The 21,303-nt window shown below is 42.4% G+C and overlaps 1 protein-coding gene across 2 annotated transcripts in view; it reads left to right on the top strand.

Annotated features, from left to right (window-relative positions):
• The window catches only part of HPS5 (HPS5 biogenesis of lysosomal organelles complex 2 subunit 2), a 48,821-nt gene extending 27,719 nt beyond the window's left edge, over positions 1–21,102 (top strand). The window contains exons 11-24 of one of the 2 annotated variants that reach the window (XM_040988470.1): positions 1,251–1,429; positions 1,839–1,997; positions 3,160–3,346; positions 4,003–4,105; positions 4,981–5,130; positions 7,034–7,111; positions 7,314–7,894; positions 11,555–11,675; positions 11,858–12,013; positions 13,390–13,509; positions 14,173–14,286; positions 15,651–15,757; positions 18,690–18,960; positions 20,488–21,102. In XM_040988470.1, coding sequence (XP_040844404.1) covers positions 1,251–1,429; positions 1,839–1,997; positions 3,160–3,346; positions 4,003–4,105; positions 4,981–5,130; positions 7,034–7,111; positions 7,314–7,894; positions 11,555–11,675; positions 11,858–12,013; positions 13,390–13,509; positions 14,173–14,286; positions 15,651–15,757; positions 18,690–18,960; positions 20,488–20,548 — 2,387 coding nt within the window. In that variant the 3' untranslated portion in view covers positions 20,549–21,102. Of the gene's footprint in view, positions 1–1,250; positions 1,430–1,838; positions 1,998–3,159; positions 3,347–3,981; positions 4,106–4,980; positions 5,131–7,033; positions 7,112–7,313; positions 7,895–11,554; positions 11,676–11,857; positions 12,014–13,389; positions 13,510–14,172; positions 14,287–15,650; positions 15,758–18,689; positions 18,961–20,487 lie in introns of both variants that reach the window. The other variant, XM_040988469.1, reaches the window with a different exon arrangement.
• The last annotated feature ends 201 nt before the right edge of the window (positions 21,103–21,303 follow it).

Raw genomic sequence — 21,303 nt, 5'->3', positions numbered from 1 at the left:
TTATTATTTTTTTATTGGAAAGGTGGATATACAGAGAGGAGGAGACAGAGAGGAAGATCTTCCATCCTATGATTCACTCCCCAAGTGAGCGCAACGACTGATGCTATGCCTATCCGAAGCCAGGAGCCTCTTCTGGGTCTCCCACGTGCGTGCAGGTTCCCAAAGCTTTGGGCCGTCCTCGACTGCTCTCCCGGGCCACAGGCAGGGAGCTGGAAGGGAAGCGGGGCTGCCGGGATAGAACCGGTGCCCATATGGGATCCCGGGCGTGCAAGGCGAGGACCTTAACCACTTGTGCCACCGCGCCGGGCCCAGTTTGTAAAATTCTTATCAAGACATTTCCCAGAAGGCATGCTGTATGTCTGGCCCAGATTTCACGGCAATGGTTAGCACACAATAAGGTGTCCAGGAATGGCCTGGATTTAGTTGTACTCCTGTGCACAGTTAAAGGCCCACTCACCAAGGCATTATCAATAACATTAACTCTCAACCTCACGTTGGTTATAAAAGCCATCTCACAGAGGCAAATAATGCCTCAATAGATTGCAGAATTCTTAGTGGGGTAGTTGAGTGTCCATGCAAAAAGGGGGTGAGACTGCGTCAAGTTGGTCAGAGAGAAATCCGCCGGGCCCTGCCAAATAGCTCGAAGCTCCCTGGGCCCTGCCAAGCAGGGGAGCTGTTCTCTTCACACCTTCATGCCATCCACACCTACTGCTTGGACCCCAGCAGAAAATGGCATTTTTAAACATAGGATTTTATTTTATCTAAAATAGATTTTAAAAATTTTATTAGCAAACAGAATCTAGCCTACTTCCCAAATGCCTGAAGTGGACAGCCTGTAGGAGCTAAGACTAGGAGCTTGGAGCTTAGTCCAATTCTCACAATGGCTTGAGTCATCAGTGGTGCCTCCTAGAGTTGACAGTAAGCTAGAATCAGACACTGTACCTGCCGTCAAACCAAGCACTCTGTTGTAGGTTGTGGATATATTCTAACTGTCATCATAACCGTTACACCAATTGACCATTCTGCAGGTAGGATTCTAGATCAGAGAGATGTGGCTCCTCCTCCAAATTTTTTATTCTTGATCTTTTTAGTATGATGTTATGATTTCTTCATTGAATTGCAATGCTAAAGATGGAATTCACTCAAGTCAAATACTGTAAATGAATGAATTTATTGGAATAACTTCAATCCTTGGAAAAATTGAAAAGGAGTGTTAATATTCTGTGTATTCACCTGCATGGTTTTTGTAGATATTCAAGATGTGGCTGTCTGCAAGAATGAGCTGTTCTGTTTACATCTCAATGGGAGAGTCTCCCATCTCTCACTCTTGTCTGTGGAGCGCTGTGTGGAACGGCTGCTGCGGAGAGGCTTATGGAACCTGGCTGCTCGCACGTGCTGTCTTTTCCAAAATTCTATCATTGCCAGCAGGGTGAGTCAGAGCTATCATTGTAAACCATGGGTTCGTAAAACCTTGCCAAGGGCATGTGGGAAGGTGCTCTGCCCTTTCCACCCGATATACAGATGCAGCAGTGCATCCCCAAAGGAAGCATGACAGGTGTGTCTTGAGGTTTTCTGTTAAAAACAAAATGCCAAATTTACCCACACATTGGCCTGAGTTTTAGAACTAATTTTTAATGTTTGTATGGTTATTCTTAATTAACTTGTTAATTCTAACATAATTGTAATTATGTATTTCCCTAGTTTTTTAAATTTCTTTAAAGCCCCTGTGAAGTTTTATTTTCTGTGTTAGACTTCTTTCAGTATGTTGGCCATTTGGACATAGATTTAATTACAAACAATAAGCTATTCCATTGGAATTTTTTTTATCCTTTTATCAGACAAGAAAAAGTTTGACGATAGACAAATTAGAGCATTTGAAATCTCAGCTGGACCTTGCATCCTGTAGTGATCTGATTTCTCAGCTGGAAGAATTAATCCTAAGAATTGAACCTTTGGATTCTGCTTGCAGCAGTCGAAGAAGTTCCATTTCATCACATGTAAGTATTCCATCTCTACATTTTTATTGATTTGAAATTCAGAGAGAGTGAGACAAGGAGAGATCTTCCATCTGATGATTCATTCCTCAGATAACTGCAACATACAGGGTGAGGCTGGGATTCAATACTGGCCTCCCGTGTGGATGGCAAGGACCGAGTACTTTAACCATCTTCTGCTGTCTCCCAAGATACGCAGTATCAAGGGGCTGGAATCAGATGCAGAGTCAGGGCGTGGGCCCAGGCACTTTTACGTGGGATGCAGGTGTTTGAAGCAGCATTTTTTTAAAGACTTATTTGTTTTTATTGGAAAGTCAGATATACTAAGATGAGGAGAGACAGAGAGGAAGATCTTCCATCCAATGATGGTTCACTTCCCAAATGGCTGCAACTACCAGAGCTGAGCCAATCCAAAGCCAGGAGCCAGGAGCCAGGAGCTTCTTCTGGGTCTCCCACATGGGTGCAGAGTCCCAAGGCTTTAAGTTGTCCTCCACTGCTTTCCCAGACCATAAGCAGGGAGCTGGATGAGAAGCAGGGCTGCCAGGATGAGAACTGGCACCCATATGGGATCATGGTGTGTGCAAGGTGAGGACTTTAGCTGCTAGGCTATTACACTGGGCTCTGAAGCACCATCTTAACTCCTGTGCCAAATGCCTGCCCTGATTTTTTCGCTTCTAAAAGTGTTGTGTTATAGAGTAGTATTTTTCCACTTCAGGTTGTATTCATTTATCACTAGGACCCCAAAATATGTCTTCCATTTTATCTGGTCCATTTTTGGGGGACCAGGATTAGATTGCTATATGAAAGCTTTGTTCATGTTGTGTCTTAGCGATACATCAGATTTTGTCTTTGTAGTTTGTACAACCTCCAGCATAAGTTATGTTAGTCCTAGCACTTGATTTTAGATGCTTCTCACAACTCAGGGTTATCTCATTTAATCCCCATCACCACCACTGCATGTTATGAAAACAAGCTGGATCAACATGACAGCATCTGCTGGGAGCACCAAGTCACCCAGCTGTCAAGCATCAAAGCGCTGCTCATCAGTTTGTTCTCATGAGGCTTGTGTGTTGCCCTTGATTTACTACTTTAGCATTTTTCTCTAAAAAAGGTGTACTGTATTACAAAGGAAAGTTTTACCTGAAGTTTTTAAATTCATTTTTAGGAAAGTTTCAGCATATTGGACTCTGGTATTTATCGTGTCATTAGCAGTAGAAGAGGCAGTCAGTCAGATGAAGACTCCTGCTCCCTTCACAGCCAAACCCTGTCAGAAGATGAGAGACTTAAAGAATTCACCTCACCTCAGGAGGAGGAGCGGCCAGACCTGTACAGTGGCTCACAGGGACACGAAGGTGATGACTGTGGGGGTGGCTGACGTGAAAGTTATTCTCTGTGAGTTTTCGTTCCCAGGGTTGACTTGCACGTAAGATTTAAGCAAGTTGTTGATCCCTTTTCACATTCTGATGCAGTTTCCATCCAAATCTATAAATCTGCTCACCACTGGAAGAATGGGTTTCCCTTCCGCTCCCTGCCCCCCCATATTGGAACTAACATTGAGAAAATGTCGAATTTTGATCATACATCAAAATGCTGGAAAGTTTAAGATAGAACAGATTTTATCTTGACTAGCCAAATCAGAAATGAGAAATTACTACAGTTTTGGGGGCCAATGACTTCTCTTTTCCATTTGAGTATTCCTGTGACTGAATTGTTAAGAAGACATTGGTAGAGTGTGTCAACTTCTTTTTTGACTTACAGGGATCTAGGGTGAGTAGGCCAAGGAAGAGAGCTCCCTGACTGTGTTATGTGAATCAGCCATCCTGTGCATCGTGTAAACCTGTGTTCTGCCCATTTGTTTGAGTTAGTTGTGATTTTTGGTACTGAACTCTTCATTTCCTTTAGTTTGTTCATTTCAGAATTCCTTTAATGGTTAAAAACTGTCCATGTGATTAGTTTTTGTTTCTCTTCCCCCAATTCCATTCATTAGACAATGTTTTTCATGTTCCAGTGATGTTTGATACAGATAAGAATGAAACTTTTCTCCCCTTCGGCATTCCATTATCATTTCGTTCTCCATCTCCTCTTGTGTCTCTTCAGGCTGTCAAAGAAAGGTAAATCAATTAGCCTTTCACTTAATTTCATTTTTAATTTTATTTATTTTATTTATGTTGTCACCTTAGGATTTTCTTTGCTGAGAATTGAGATACTGTAAATGAGAAAAGGAAAGTTTTGAAGTTATTTCTCTTGTCCCCTCTGAACAGTTCACTGTTTCTCAGAGAGCCTGAGAACTGTGACCTTCTCGTTTCCACCTGGAGCCATTCAGCTTCCTTTGTGCGGCTGAGGCTTTAACAGATGTAAATGTTCTCTCCCTCCGAACAGAACCAAACATTTTAAATCTGTTTTTTCTTCATCCATGTTGGGAATAACCTGTTTATTTCATTGTTTCTTGGTCTCTCTGTCTCTGGGCTCAGAATTGAAGAGTTTTCAGTATTATTTTCATTCTCCTCTTCAAGACTGGCATTTGAGTTTGAGAGAGAGGACTTTGCATGGCTTATAAACTGCTTATCTGAGTTTTATTGCAGAAGCTTTGCTGTTAAGCAGTGTGTATTGTGACCACTGGGTGCTGAATGTGATGAAGAAATTCTTTGTTATTCTCTGCTCAGCATGGGGCTGATGATCACATGTGTCGACAGAAATATTATAGACATAACTAAAGTGGAAGGAATTTTCTTCAGCTTTGAATCATTGATTTCTCGGGGCAATTTAGTAAATGAAGGGACTCATTATATTTCACTTGGGCCTTATGTGAAGTATGTGATTAATTGGAGAAGCTGCTGTAAATAGAATGTTTCCTTTTATTCAGTTGTGCTTTATTAAGCTGCCTTCTTAGGACTGATAGGAACAGAAAAATAGCAAGTACTAATTTTTTCATTCCTGACAGTAATGAGATTTTTTTCGTGTGAGCGTTTTGGTATTTGCTTTGCAGCGTTTCTACGTTTGTGCGTAAAACTACTGAGAAGATTGGTACCCTTCACACCAGCCCTGACCTGAAAGTGAGACCTGAACCCAGGGCTGAGGAGCAGTCATGTGAAGAGGATGTGAGTTCTGTTTCCTGTCCAAAGGAAGAAGACACTGAGTAAGCTCTTGTGTTAATCCTGGGTGAGGTCTAGAGGAGTCAGCTGTCAGTTGGAAGAAAGCCACAGATGGTGATCTAGTGAAGGGACATGCATGACCCCACTCACTGAAGCTTGTTTGTGCAACTCGGAAAAAAGCCGTGGATCTCACAGTCTTGAAAAACAGTGTATCAGTCCGTAACAAATCTATTAAGACAAAGAGCACCTTAGGACAAGTTTGGTTCCTTTCTCCATCGTTCCCATGCACAGCCTCTTTACTACAAGATTACAGTTTGCCGCCGCCCAGCAGTGACACTAAAATGCTGAGGCACACTCTGGAGGGTCTGGGAAAAGCCAGAACCACAACCGGACCCTTCACTGCCAAAAGCAGCTGTGTTTAAACCCTTTTCTCTGCTGCCCCTTTCTCCATTGGCCTTAGCTTTCCTCTGCCGCGTTTCCAGCCCTCTCTCTGCAACCCTTCTTCATTCTTGTCCCCGTTTTCTGCTGCATTTTTCCGTTTTTGTCCCTGAACTTAGGTCTTACTACTTCTGTACCGTTTTTCCAGCCCTCTCTCCGCCACCCTTCTTCCCGCCCGTCCTTCTCCTCCCCATCCCGTCTTTCTCCATCCTAGTCTCTCCGTCTTTCTCCTCCTCATCGTTGTCTGTCCGTCCCAGCTTTTACAACGGCTACTTTTATATCGTTCTCCACCAATCACTTCTCCCCATGGGTCCACTTGGCGCTAGGTGATAGGCCAGTAGCAATGACATAAGAAAAGCATAAAAAAGACAAAAAAAAAAAAAAGACAAAAAAAGAATATACTGCTGCTTGATGGATTTAAAAAGGAAAATTGGAATGGGTGAAGATACTGAGCAAGAAAGGGAGCTCTTTAGGCAATGAGGAAAGCAGTCAAACTGTTAGTGCTGGTGCCTTGTCATGTACCTTTCCAAGACATGCTGGTGGTCTGGTCCTTGTGCAGCACAGTTTAAGCAGGGCCCTTGGTCTAATGGAGTGTGAAGGATGTTGTTCATTTGTGCTCTGCCTTGTCTTGGTTCAGGGGTTCTGAGCAGTAGAGCCAACCCTCAGCCAGCAGTTGCCCAGGTGTTGGGAGAGACCCACACTCAGGCACCAAGTGTCTCGGCAGTCAGATAAAATAAAGGGTGTGTTATTCTCAGGACAAGTTAGTGAAGCCAAATGTTCATACAGAAAAGCACAGGTTTTCTGGCATGGTACTTATGGCAGCCTTCACCAGTCTGACCCTAACCCACGTTTCTAACCTTATCTTTCTAAACACACTGAACTCCAGTCCTGGCAGAGAGGAGGTGTGTCTTTTGACATCTCACTGCCTTTCTTCCTGCTGAATCATATTTTCCACCTGGAGCATTCTGCCTTTTCTTTCTGTTTTTTTTTTCTTCTTCTTCTTTTTGGTGCTGTAAATACCAGCTCCACAGAAATCTTCTCTTGATTGCCTAGTTGGAGTAATTACTCCTGGCAGGGGCTTTTCCCTCACCCACCTCCCTCCCACCCCCATCCATCTCCATCCTATTTTGCGGTCAACATGGTTCTGCAACTCTCTTGCTTTTGTAACATCAATAAACAAATAAACCTAAAAAAAAAAGAAGAAGGAAAAAGTAATCACTCCTTCTCTCCTGCTGTACGGTACGCTTGGGAGGTGCTGCCCTTTCATTTCATTAGTCAGCGTTCTGTGTTTTGTGTTACACTTTGTTGTTTGCTTGCCTTTCTTCCTAATCAGAGCTTGCTCTGACTTAAGCTTTCTCACCATGGGCCCATGGACTGCTTTGCAGCCTCCTCTGTCTGTATCTGGCAGTTTAATACAATCCTAGTACAATTTAGCAGGTGCTTAGAAATCTTTGTCTTGATCCCCTGTAACTCTTGTGAATTTTGCTCTTACTTCTCACCCTCTTCTAGGAAAGAAAAAGAGATACCTAGTCAGCCTCCTGAAGAAGACATGTTCCACGAGCTTAAAGCAGCCACAGCAGCAGCCATGTGAGTCCGAATGAGCAAATTTCATAATGAATGGGGAGAAGACTGTCTGAGATCAGCAGTAATGGTCCCAAGAATTAGTAAAATAATGCACTGTTAATGTTATTTTAAGGGTTGAAAGGTAACATTCCAGATGAGTATACCACGTTGGTTAGATTTATGTTTAATATTAAACATACGCTTCATACTTGTCTATTTTATATAGGACCCAGCTACAGGACCCCCTGGTTTTGTTTGAGCCCAGATCTCTGGGAGTGGTTTTACAGGAGTGGCTTTCAAAGTTAGAAAACACATTTGCCACGAAGGACTTCTCGGGTGTTGCAGATGCTGGCAACTCATCCATGACATTGAACCAGGATGTGCCACTGCCTACTGAGTCAGAAAAGGGAGTGCTGGACGAAGATAATGCAGAAGAACAAGGGGACTCTTTAGGTCATGAAGAAACGGCTGCTCAGGTGGAATGTGAGCCTGTGCATCATCTGCAGGAGCCACAGGATGGCTTGTTCCAAGTGCACACTCCCTGCTCCATACCCCACACTCTTCAGAAAGACCTGGCTGAGTTGACAACATTGTGTTTGGAACTGAATGTACTGAATTCCAAGCTCCGAAGCCCAGGTGGGCCTGAGGATCATAACCTGTGGCAGTGCTCTCCTGAACATTCTCTGGCTTGTCACTTCCTGAAGAAGTATTTTTTTCTCTTGGACTTGAAAAGAGCAAAGGAGAGCATCAAGCTTAGTTATGCCAGCACCCCTTGTGTTTGGGATACTTTTATTACAGGACTGAAAGGTAATGATCAGAATGCCGTTATTAAGGATAGAATTCAGTACAGAAGATACTTAACAGAAAATTACCCGTTTTGGTTAACTCTTTGTTTTGTTTTCTATTCATTTTTTTAATTGTAAATATATATATATGTATATATTAGATTTACTTATTTTTGTTGGAAAGGCAAATATACAGAGAGGAGGGGAGACAGAGAGGAGGATCTTCCGCCCAATGGTTCACTCCTCAAGTGACTGCAAAGGCCGGAGTTGATCCAATCCAAAGCCAGGAGCCAGGAACTTCCTCCGGGTCTTCCACACAGGTGCAGGGTCCCAAGGCTTTGGGTTGTCCTCCACTGTTTTTCCAGGCTACAAGCAGGGAGCTGGATGAGAAGTGGGGCTTCCGGGATTAGAACTGGCACCCATATGGGATCCCGGTGCATACAAGGTAAAGACTTTAGCTGTTAGGCTATTGTACTAGGCCCATAAATATTTTTTTAAACGTTAGTTTAATTTGCAAGCTATTATAAACGAATTAAAAAAATTTTTTTCTCACAGTCACATTCAGAAAATGATATAACAGTGTTGGAGTAGTAGGGATTAAAAATAGAATGCTTTATAAGTGTAGATAAATGAGAACTTATCTTACTGAGATAGAAATATAGGGCTTGGCATGATGGCCTGGTTGCTAAGTCCTCTACTTGCAAGTGCCAGGATCCTATATGGGCACCAGTTCATGTCCTGGCTGCTCCACTTCCCTTCCAGCTCCCTGCTTGTGGCCTGGGAAAGTGGTGAAGGACAGCCCAAAGCCTTGGGACCCTGCACATGTGTGGGAGACCTGGAAGAGCATCCTGGCTCTTGGCTTTGGATTGGCTCAGCTGCAGCCATTGTAACCGCTTAAAGTGAACCAGCAGACGGAAAATCTTCCCATATCTTCTCTCTGTAAATCTGCCTTTCCAATACAAATAAATTAAAAGATCAAAAGAAAATAAATAATGGTTAATTTTTCGGTATCTAGTGATTTGGTTCTAGAAGTGTCTCTAGATGTGCAGACTAATGATTACTATTTTCCAGCCCTGAGTACTTCATTGTGTGCCAGTTAAATGCTTTCCAGGCATCGTCTCATTCTGTCCTTGTAATTGTCTATCCCATTTTATAGATGGGGAGACTGAAGCACTGCAAAGTAACAATAGTTGAATAATCTTAATTGCTGTAATGAATACCTCCTGTGGCAGTAACTCAGGTAGAGGTTTACTTCTCACTCATAATACCCCAGAACGGGTGTTGCAAATCAGTGGCAGCTCTCTCTCATATGGTAGACAGTTCAGAATTCCAAGTTCTTGTCATTATTTTAAGCTCTGTCCTCCCTGTGGGCTGTGGTTGAGGCTGAGTAACTGTGTCCAGTGGAAAGCATGTGGACATGTGTCTTAGAGGTCTGCCTGGTAGCAGCTTTCTTGCCTTCCTTTACATTCCAATGGTAAAAATTTTATCACAGTACCCGTAACTGCAAAGGGGCCTGGGAATTGTGATCTATGGATGGCCAGGAGGACGAGAATGAATATGAAAAGTTTGATATTTGCCCCAGAGACTTTGGTGCACAGCCATCTGGGTCTGCTTTGGACTTGAGTGAAGGTCACAGAAACTACCCTCTCTACTACTGCTCTCATCCTATGTTTCTGAAGAGGCAGACTTTCTTTTTCTTTTTAATTACTTATTTGAAAGGTAGAGCATCAGAGTGAGAGAGAGGGGGAGGCGCGCGCGCACACACACACACACACACACACACCCATCCATCCATCTTCCATCTGCTGATTTACTCCCCAAAAGATCTACCTCAACTGCCAAGACTGGGCCAGACTGAAGCCAAGAGCCAAGAATTCCATTTAGATCTCCTGCATGGGTGGATGGGGCTCAAGCACTCAGGCCAGCATCTTCTGTCTTCACAGATGCTTTAACTGGAAGGTTGGTTGGAAGTGGAGCAGCTGGGACTCAACCAACACTCTGATATGGAATGCTAGCATTTTGAGCAGCAACATAATCTAGATTTTCTTACTCCAACATTTGTTTAAGTAACAGATGCTATGTTTCCAATCATTGATTCAGACTGATGCAAGCATTTTATTCAATGCTAAAAGCAAATAACCACAGATGGAGAAACATTTTCATGTTATATGTAGTTTCAGTTCTTCAATTTACATGCAGCAGTTAAAAACCTAAGAAATGATTTTTGGTGTCTGAGTTGTGATAATTTATTTGAATGTGAAATAGCAAACAAATTATTTATTTTCAAATATGTGCGAATGTGTGACATTATTACGTACTGTAAATGTGTCTTTATGATCACACCCAACCCTGATCACAGGAGAATAGCAGAATAGTCTCCATCAGCCTAAGGTGTGGTTGTTACTTGTTACCTGTGCTACTGAGAGCAGGTGTGGTGGGCATTTTGAGGTGATGTAGCCACTTGCTTGAATCTAGGTGGATAATCTAGCTTAGAGCTAACCCAGTCATAAAACTTCCCTCTACCCCTCCTGCTCTAAATGATGGTCTCCTCTGAATTTCTTAGGTACTTATTGCCTGAAATAATCAAATGGGAAACAATGAGACTGGAACCAAAAAGTGACTTTAAGGAACTTTATTTGTAATAACAAAGAATGAGATCCTTAATCCATTGTTCATCCCCCAAGTATCTGCTACAGCTGGGCCTGACCTGGGCCAAGCTAGGAGCTCTGTGTGGTTTTCCGATGTGAGTTAAGGGCTGCAGCCCCTTCAGGCATCGGCTGTTGCCTCCCAGGATGCACATCAGCAGGACCCAAAGCAAAAGCCTCCATATGGCTGCTAATGTTCTATACGGTAACTTAACCCACTGTGCCACACATATATGCCAGCAATGTTTTTAAAAACAAATGTATCACAAAGCCATGGTTAGCTTTTCAGAACCTTTTAGAGAACAGATCCCATTGTTGTAATTATGGAAGACAGCTTTTGTAATTATTCTTTGGGATTTATTTTCAGAGCTAATTAAAAGCTACTTGGACGAAAACAAAAAACTTTTAACTTCAGATTATTTTTTTATTTTTTTTTTAACCATAAATTGTATTAACTGGATCCCTTGCTTACTTTTATTTGGCAGCCTTAGTGTTAAAAAGCTTTTGACTTTTCCCCAAATCAGGTCATTCTTCAGGGAATGAATATTTGCTAAACTGATGTTTTTAATAAAATTAATTGTATCAAATTTAATTGATTAGATTCTAAAAGATGTAATAGTGGTATTAGATCTAGGAAAAATCTGCATAGTTTGACAAAGATGGTAAGTACAGCTTATGATTGTGTGTGTGTGTGTGTGTGTGTGTGTGTGTGTGTGTGTGTGTGTGTGTGTAGCCCAATAGTGATTTTTTCCAAGGGTAATACAATGGTCACTTTGTATTTGTTATCTGTTCCTTTATTTTATTAAACAGTTTAATGTTTTTGCCTATCAATCTTTTAAGGTCATTAAAGGTAGAAATTGTATGTTGTTTTTTTATTAATGGTCTTTTTTATGATTTCTCCTATAACACTTAAGAAATGTTGGATTGCCCATATTGGGTGCACACAGTACGTCTGTGACTAATGACTGCCAAATGATTGTGTTCATGGGTTGAATATTTGCAAGTAAGAGATAAAAAGGATGTGCTTTACCTTTCAGAAATGGCAAGTTCCAATCCGACATATGTAGGGATGGAAGAAGGAGATCTCCCAACAAGACTGAAGTTATTAGATGACTCAGTTCCTTGTGATAGTCCTCTGTTGGTGGCCTATGCTTCCCGGTAGGTTGTTCTAAATGTTGGTTCTATAAGCACAAGCACATGTGTTGGTTTTGTACCTTAGTCTCTGAAGTTTCACTCATTGGCATATCAGGCAGCTTCTTGTTAGTATATTTATTAATATTTCTATGAAGTTATAGATCTCATTGCTGGAGACAAACGAGTCTTATTGCTTTTAAATACAGGTTGTATGAGAAGTTTGGGGAATCTGCTCTTCGATCATTGATCAGGTTTTACCCATCCATCTTGCCTTCGGATATCATGCAGCTGTGTCACCACAGTCCAACTCAGTTTTTGGCCTATCTAGACAGCCTGGTGAAATCACGGCCTGAGGATCAGCGGTGAGAAGGCTGTGTTTGCCGACATCTCTTTCTTTTGACAGGGCATTGCTTCTCTTTGATAAGGTGTCACATTTTTACTGTTGATAACTGTAGGGTTGAGGCACATGCTATGAAAAATGAGGTCCAGCAGTCTAGCACCGTCCTGCCACACTTCATAGCTCACATACAAATATACACCTCTCACACTTCTTTTCCCTTCCTCTCAGGAACTCTTAGGTCATCAGTGTAACATTAAGCCCCTTGGGGTTTGTGCTGTGACACATCAGGCCAGTTCTTCACTTGTGGTGCTAGCATCCCATATGGATGCTGATTCGTGTCCCGGCTGCTCCACTTCCAGTTGAGCTCCCTCTTATAACCTAGGACAGCAACGGAGGATGGCTCAAGTCCTTGAGCTTCTGCACGTATGTGGGAGACATGGAAGAAGCTTCTGGTTTCAAATCAGCTCATTGTGGCCATTTAGGGAGTAAAGCAGTAGATAAAAGTCCCCTCTTTCTTTCTCTCCTCTCTCTGTAAAATCTGCCTTTCAAATAAAAACAAGTCTTTAAAAGAAATTTAAGCCCTTCATTTAGGGTCTAGGCTATGACCAGTATAAGCTTTTTATTGTCTCCATTGGTGACTGGATTTACTGCCACCCTTTAATGAACAAGGTCTGAACTTTTTGTGGCTCACTCTTAGTTCCAGCTCTTTTCCTTTTGACTACTGCTTCATTTCCTATCTCCACATGTCCCTGGAACACCTGTGCCCCTTTGTTAATAGACTGCTGACTTCCCCCTCTCCTGCTTCCTCTGATAAGATCACATTTGCTATGTGGGTTTTTGTCTCTCTGTTTTTAATTGTTTTTTTGTGATCCTGTGGCATTTCCTTATCTTAAAGCTCAGGCATTCATATAGAAGACTTATTTCACCAGCATCTCTATGCATTTGTAGCGAAAGAGTTTTTAAGTTATTGCATCTGCTCTATTGATCTCTTAATTAAACTGTACTCACCCTTCTCACACTTAAAACTTACTGATTTAAATGTATTCCTTTTTTTGAAAAACAGAGAGACAGCAAAGCAGGTAGAAAGCGCTCCTATCCACTGGTTGACATCTCCACAAAGGCTGGGTTTGAGCCAGGTTGAAGCCAAAACCTCAATCCAGATCTCCCACAGTGGCTTCAGCGGACTTGAGCTGTTGCCTGCTGGCTCCTAGCATGTACATTAGTAGAAACTGGAATTGAGATTGGTGCTAGGCCTCAAATCCAGATGCTCAAATATAAAATATGAGCATCTTGCCCAGGGTCTTAACTGTTAGATCCAACCTTTGTCCCCACACTCCACGTTTATGTTTCCTTTCTCAGAATGAAGATTGTTGATCTTTCTCCCCAACTTTCTCTTAGGTCATTCTTCCTTGAGTCCCTTCTACAACCAGAGTCTTTAAGACTGGATTGGCTGCTTTTGGCTCTATCCCATAATGCTCCACCAAGCACAAGCACCATGGATGATGAAGGCTATCCCAGGTATGGAAAAAAAAAACATCTTGCAAAGGACTAAGCTCTAGTTCCTTTGGAATGGATCTAGTTTATTCACATATCATATTCTGGGCTTAGTTTTGGAATAACTATGGAAGAGACTAACCCAAATTGTGGTGACGATATACTGAGTGAATTTCTTAGTGATTCTGAATATTTGTGTTACAGGAATCTGATGATTCCTTTTTAAAAATGCATATTAATGCATGACTCAAGAGACATTAAATTGACCCTTGAACTCTTTCATGAGCTCACGAGGAGAGAAGTGTGTGCAGGTGGATGTATGTGTTTGTGTTCCTAATGATTTGTCCAGGGATTTCTACATTCAACTTTTAAAGAGTTCATTAAAAAGGCATCCTGACACTTGAATCAGGAATGAGCCTGTTTCCCTCCCAGAGCATCTTTGGAAAAGCCCCCACACACCTAGACATGCGGCCTGGAAGGATATGCCGTGGCTGGCTGTGAGCAATGCGATTTTTAGGCTTATCTCCTCTTTTGCTTTCAATTGTCTAAAACATCTGACTTTTAAAGATGAGCAGGTTATATTAAAAAAATGTAAAAAATGTAACAGTGGGTTATAGTCTCTTCTATTTGATGCCTAGTAAGCACTTTCTGGAGCTAAACTTCACAGCTGTGTTTTTCATTTCACAGGCCTCATTCACACTTGTTTTCCTGGGGTTACAGTCAGCTAATACTTCTTCTAATTAAACTTCCTGCAGATTTTGCAACCAAAGAGAAAATGACTGACATTTGTAGGACTTGTGGGTAAGTAAGAACTTTTTTAGAGGCTAAAGCTGAAATAGTCATTTCAGTTAAGGGTTCAGAGTTAAGTGCCTGAATTGATGTGCTTTATCATTCTGAAATTCTCCTTGCTGCACAAAAGTAAATATAGCTTTTTATTGTAACTAATAGTGAACATCTGTTTCCTGCTAAATTTTGCATATATTTTTAATAGCAGAGATTGGCCCTTGCTAATTCTTTGCAACTATTTGCTTAGTAACCTGCCCCAGTTCTCAGACATGTTGATGGTGCTTAATTAAGCACCAGTTACAGCTGATACAGGATTTTTGAGGCGATTGACTAGCATGGACTCAGTAGAACTTCTGGGGAAGGAAGCAGGGAGGAAGTGAGATTGTGAGGTAGCCCCGAGAGACGGGGAGGATTTGTGTAAAGGAACCAGAAGGCAGGGGTGTCAGATAAAAGAGGAAGGACCTGAAAACTGACATGGCTTATTATCCACTTTGCATTTGTGTCGGTTATTTACTGCTTGGCAGTATTTTACAGCTCTACCTGGATTATAATCCTGTGTCTGTTGTTTTTTCTCTTAGTGTCTAATTGGTACAGTGGTAAGCACTAGACACAGTCTTGTTCACTGGTGCAGTGAAGACTGGTCAAGTATGGGTAATGGGATCCTGCAGGGTCTTGGCACCTGGTCAGAAGAATTTAGTTATCAGTAGAGACCCTTCTGGACTTTTTGGTGTAGTAATTATAAAATGAAAGTAGAACTTTCTTGAGTTCATGGCTATTATTAGATATACCAGACTGGAGAAAGACCAGCTAGGAATCTGTTGCAGTAAGTATTTCATGTGTGAGCGCTTTGATGGCCAGTAGCACAGTCAAAGAAGCACATGCAAGAGAAAGGTCACAGGAAAATACAGCAGGATTTGTTGGTACTGGATGTAGACAATGAAGGCAAGGAAGCATCCAAGAGAACTTCTATACTTTGTGTATTTGGAGAAGAAATATGCTACTTTGGTATTGAGTCTTAAAGTTTACAAAGTATTTAAAGCTTAAAAGTGCATCAGGCTGGGCACTTGGTTGCAAATGTCAGTGTTTATTGTTAGCTTTTTTTTCTGCTTAAATACTCTAGATCACAGTTATCTAATAGAACATTCAATGGTGATGGAAATGTTGTACATTGTCAAATTTGGTAGCCACTAGCCACATGTGGCCTCTGAGTCCTTAAAATGTGATGCATCAACCGAAAAACTGGCATTTACATTTTATTTACTTTTAATTAATTTCAGCATGAAAAGCCAGGTGTGCCTGCTGCCTACTGTTTCAGACAGTGCAGCTCCAGGCACATTCATTGCCTTTGAGTCCTTTCTTTGATTTTGATTTCTTCCAAGTTTCTGGCCTGGCTATCTTACTCTCTGTTTGGAGCTGGAGAGAAGACGGGAGGCCTTCATCAACATCGTGCATCTGAATGATATGAGCCTGATGGAAGGGGACAATGGTATGTCAATCCCATCTGCTTACTCTTGGCTAAAGTATCATTCCAGACTTTTCGGTAAAGAAATGTAGTGAACAGTTCAGTGGTCATGTGTTTCATTCTAACCGCTTGGCAGATTTTCAGTTTTTTTTTATCTACTATTTGGTATGTTATGAAATCACAATTGATAAACTACAGATAGTTTTTCTATTTTAAATGAGATAAGACTCTTGGGATAGTTACTGTTATTGCCCCTTTCCAGCATTTAAGACTGAGGCCCAGGGCCCAGCACATTAGCCTAAAGGCTTAAAGTCCTCGCCTTGAATGTGCTGGAATCCCATATGGGTACTGGTTCTAATCTCAGTGGCCCCGCTTCCCATCCAGCTCCCTGTTTGTGGCCTGGGAGGACAGTCGAGGATGGCCCAAAGCCTTGGGACTCTTCACCCACATAGGAGACCCAGAAGAGCTCTGGGTTCCTGACTTTGGATCAGCACAGCTCCGGCTGTTGCAGTCACTTGGAGTGTGAATCGTTGGACAGAAGATCCTCCTCCCTGTCTCTCCTATTCTCTAAATATATATCTGACTTTGCAGTATAAATAAATAAATCTTTAAAAAAAAAAAACCTGAGACCCAGAAAGAACAATTAGTTGGCCCAAGGCCACATAGCTAGTAAATGCTAGAGCTAGTACTGTAATCCAACCTAAAACTGCTTTTCCTGTGTTTTTTACTGCATCAGTTTGCTTTTTGTGTAATAAAAGATTAAAGCTAGTGAGATGAAACAGGCCCTGCTCCTGGGTACTCTGCTATGGGATGCAGGCATCTCAAGTGGGGGCTTAATCACTATGCCAAGTGCCAGCCTGTCTAGGTCTGAAAGCCAGGCTTTGCCATACTCCATCTGAGGTGGGAGAGACCATCCTGCAGTCAGACAGGTAGTGCTGGGGTGTTTGGGATGCTGCTGGAGAAGCCGGACCACAGTCCCTCGCCAGCCCTTTCCAGCTTGTGGGCGTGGGAAAGGGAGAGTCAGGACGGAAGCAAGAAAGCCGGTTAACGGAGGAGGGAAAGCCTTTGGTGGCACAGCTCAGATCTGCCTGGTTTCACAAATGAAGCCAGCAGGCCAGGAGGTAGGTTTATATATATATATATATTTACGTATATATATATATATTTATATAGCTCCTATATATATATTTTTTAAAGATTTGTTTATTTTTATTGGAAAGGCAGAGAGAAGGAGAGACAGAAAGATCCTCCATCCACTGGTTTCACTCCCTAAGTGGCTGTAATGGCCAGAGCTAAGCCAATCTGAAGCCAAGAACCAGAAGCCTCCTGTAGGTCTCCCACACTGGTGCAGGGTCCCAAGGCTTTGGGCCATTGTTGACTGCTTTCCCAGGCCACAAGCAGGGAGCTGGATGGGAAGTGGAGCAGCCAGGACACTAGCCGTCATCCATATGGGATTCTGGTGCATGCAACCTGAGGATCCAGCCACTAGTGCATCGTACTGGGTCCTCCTATACATATACTTTTAAAAAATAGAACAAGAAAAGTTAAGGATAAATGATTGTTTTTTGAAAGTTACAATGCGTCATATTTGTTATTGAAAAATATTGAAAAATTGGAAGCGTTATGAAAATATCACCTAAAATGCTTCCTTCCCAGATAAAAGTGCTCCCAAACTTTTTTTGTTCATGTAATACTATTAGTAATAAGCATCTGGTCTATTAAATAGGAGCCTTTCTTGATACTTTTCCTCCTGATACATATCAACTGTTGTTCAAGGCATGTTGGTTTCATTGCCAAATCCAAAATATGTTTCTTAAAGCTGCTTGCCTTGAACCTAGAATAAAATCCAGTCTTCAAGCTAGGTCCACTGAACCCATCCTCACTGCATTACCATCTTTTTGTGCCTTATACCTTTTTCTTTTTTTTTTTTTTCTCTCCTCTCCTCTCCTCTCCTCTCCTCTCCTCTCCTCTCCTCTCCTCTCCTCTCCTCTCCTCTCCTCTCCTCTCCTCTCCTCTCCTCTCCTCTCCTCTCCTCTCCTCTCCTCTCCTCTCCTCTCCTCTCTCCTCCTCTCATCTCCTCTCCTCTCCTCTCCTTACAGTTCCTTATTTTTATTTGAAAGGCAGAGTTGTAGAGAAAAAGAGAGGAACAGAGAGATCTTCCATCCTCTGGTTCACACTCTAGATGTCTAGAGCTGGGCAAATGTGAAGCCAGGAGTTTCATCAGGGTCTCCCATGTGGGTGCAGGCACATTAGCAGGAAGCTACATTGGACGTGGAGTAGCTGGGACACATGAATGCTGGTGCTGCAGGCCGAACCTACTACACCACAGTGCCAGCCTGCACCTTAGGCTCTTTAAGATTTCCTTTAGCTTCCCAAGTTCTTTCTTGTGTCCCCAGATCTTCCACGTTTCTTTTTTTCAGAAAGACAAGCTTCCACCCTTCCTTCCCCAGAGCCCCTGATCCGTGTGTGTATCATATTGCCCACATGCACAGCTCATCTTTTAGCTCTGCTTAAATGTCACTTCCTCATGAAAGCCTTCTTGCTGCCTCTAAACAAAACCCGCTATTCTCTCTAATGGTTGCTTGTTCTATTCCATCATAATTCTCAGTGCGGTTTGTAGAATGCATGTTTATTTGAGTTTTGTCACCTTAACCGGACTATAAGCTCTGCCACAGTGCAGGGAGGTAGCCTGTTTGGTTCATCAGAGCTTAGCCAGTTCCTGGCATGGTTTGCAGTAATTACTGTGTGAAAGGATTCTGAAGCTGATTTCATGGCTTCTCCCTGATTTTCATGAGCCATTTGTCCCATCAGTGTCTAGTATATACCTTTTGTATGAGGGTGAGGAGGTTGCTTATTGGATATTTGTATGCTTTCATGGCGGATGGCCGGAGCCTCTCCTGTGTGCAGGCAGTGCACAGAGCTGCCATGGCAATGCTGTTTCTATGTACACATGCAGGTTGGATCCCGGAGACTGTGGAGGAGTGGAAGCTGCTTCTCCACCTCATACAGAACAAGGGCACGAGGCCAGCCCCCGAGGAGTCACTCCATGGGAGTCTCAGCGACGGGCCTTCCCCCATCACTGTGGAGAATGTGGCACTCCTGTTAGCCAAGGCTGTGGGCCCAGATCGGGCCTGGGCGCTGCTGCAGGAATGCGGGCTGGCCCTTGAGTTGTCGGAAAAGTTTACCAGGACTTGTGATATTCTGAGGATTGCTGAGAAAAGACAGAGGTAAGAGCAGTCAGCTCTGCTCTCTCCTTGCTACTTAAGAATGTAGAGTTTCACCCACTGGGAGAGGTTGATAGAGTGTAGACATTGTCCAGTCCCCACCCCTCAATAACAGATGAGGAGGCAAAAGCTCATCTGGTGATTAAGGCAATGAAGGAAGAAGCTAGAGTAATCATTCAGTCAGTGTCACAACCAAGGCGCTGTTATTGGTGCTAGATACTTAATTGTTATTTGATACTTATTTTTTATCGTGACAAAATGCACATTAAATACACTTTGCCATTTTAACCATTTTAAATTCCGTTCAATGCTGTTAAGCACATCACACTGTTGGGCAGCCAGTCTGCAGGACTCTTGTACTGGAATCCATGCTCACTAAACAACTACTCTTCCGCCTCCTTCCCCAGCCCTTGGCAACCACCACTGTATTTCTGTTTCTGGAATTGGACTGTTCTACATTCCTCATTTAACAGGACTCGTACAGTGTTTGTCTTTTGGAGACTGGCTTATTTTACTTAGTGTGAGGTCCTCGAGGGTCACCCATGTTGCTGCTGGTGTCGGAATTGCCTTCCTTTTTGAGTCCGAGTGCTGTTAGTATGAATATATCACACTTTGTTTTGGACCGGTCCCACTTCTTGCCTTTTGTGTGTAATGCTGCTATGAACATAGGTGTACAAATAACCTTTTGAGACCCTGTATTTCAATTCTTTTGGGTGTATACTCACAAAGGGGAATACTGGCTGGATCCTGTGGTAACCCTATTTTTAATTTTTCGAGGAGCCATCATAATGTTCTCGTAGAGACTGCATCTTCTTACATATCTACTAATTTCTCTACATCCTCACCAGCATTTTTTTTTAGACAGTGGCTGCCTAGTGGATGTGAAGCAATCACACCGTGGTTTTATTTGCATTTTGTACCAATGAGCGGTGCTGAGCATCTTTTCAAACACTGGCTGACCATTTGAATATCATCTTTGGACAAATACCTGTTCAGGTCCTCTGTCCACTTTAAAAAATGTTTATTTTCATCTACTTGAAAGACAGTGAGTGACAAGAGAGATCTTCCATCTGCTTTCTGACACCCCAGATACCAGATTTGGGCCAGAATGAAGCCAGAAGCCAGGAGCTCCATGTGGGTTTCCTACATGGGTCCCAGGGACTCAAGCCGTTCATCTGTCTTCTGCTGCCTCCCAGGATGTGGTAGCAGGAAGCTGAATGAAGCGAGTGCTCCGTGGCGGCTAGGGCCATCCCAGGAGGTGACTTACCCTCATACACCACCAGCCCAGATCCTTCTGTCCACTTGAAAGTCAAAACGATTTGATGATGATAATTTTTGCTGTAGGAGCTTTTTCATATCCCCTTGTAAGGTAATGAGAGATGTTTCCTGGTTGTTGCCTCATCACTGATTGTGCTTGTGATTTTTGCTCCACAAACTTTTGACTCCTGTGATTCTTTGTAGATTTTAAGGTTTCTGTGAAGAATGAGCAGTCACCTGAATTTGTTTTGTTTTCTTTCTTTGGGATTGCAGAGCCTTGATACAAAGCATGCTTGAGAAATGCGATCGGTTTCTCTGGTCTCAGCAGGCCTAGCGGAAGACGCTCTTACAGGATTTCCTGACGTTTCGAGTGAAATGGAACTGTGCTCCTACACCCTCTGGATGTGTTTGTTTCTGAAGGAAACCCCTGCCATCTTGTTAGGGCTCCCTTTGTCAGTGTCTATAACCTTGCCCTTTGTCACTGTGACCTCAGCATGAATCAGCCAAAGTTGGATTGTGCAAGGAGTCAATCCTCATTTGCTGGAACCAGAGCATGACAGCTTGTAATTTATCCTGAACTGCAGTATTATTTTCTGTCACTCATGGTTTGGGGGCATTCTTGTCCCATTGTACCCCTGTATTACTCGTGTGAAGGCAGGTGATGCTGTTGACTGGAGTTTAATTCCATTTATATCTTGTCTGGGACCACATAGAAATTACTAAAATAGGACATGATGTGATGGAGTTAACGTGTAAGCTTGGGAAGCACTGATGTTTCACGTTATATTTAAATAACATGGCCATATCGAAATTGAACTAATTGACTCTTTTCCCCTAGTATTTACTTGACTTTTTCTGATCTAAGGCGATACAAAACTGACTGATTAATTACCAGAAATGTTATCTCTAATGATTTTCAAAAAAAATGCACTTTAACAATTATTTTTTAAAAAGCCATAATAAAGCTGAGTTCTAATAAAGACTGTACAGTGCTTGTATTATTTAAGCGATGTACCTGGACTGTCACCCGTCAGGCTCATAAACTTCAACATAGCATGTTATACGTTATTTTCAAACTGAATGTAAAGT

Source organism: Ochotona curzoniae, unplaced genomic scaffold (assembly GCF_017591425.1).
Source record: "Ochotona curzoniae isolate NIBS_2020 unplaced genomic scaffold, NIBS_Ocur_1.0 contig_4877, whole genome shotgun sequence".
In the NCBI taxonomy this organism is placed as follows: Eukaryota; Metazoa; Chordata; class Mammalia; order Lagomorpha; family Ochotonidae; genus Ochotona; species Ochotona curzoniae.
Note: the sequence above shows the minus strand (reverse complement) of the source record. Positions and strands in the feature narration are given on the sequence as shown.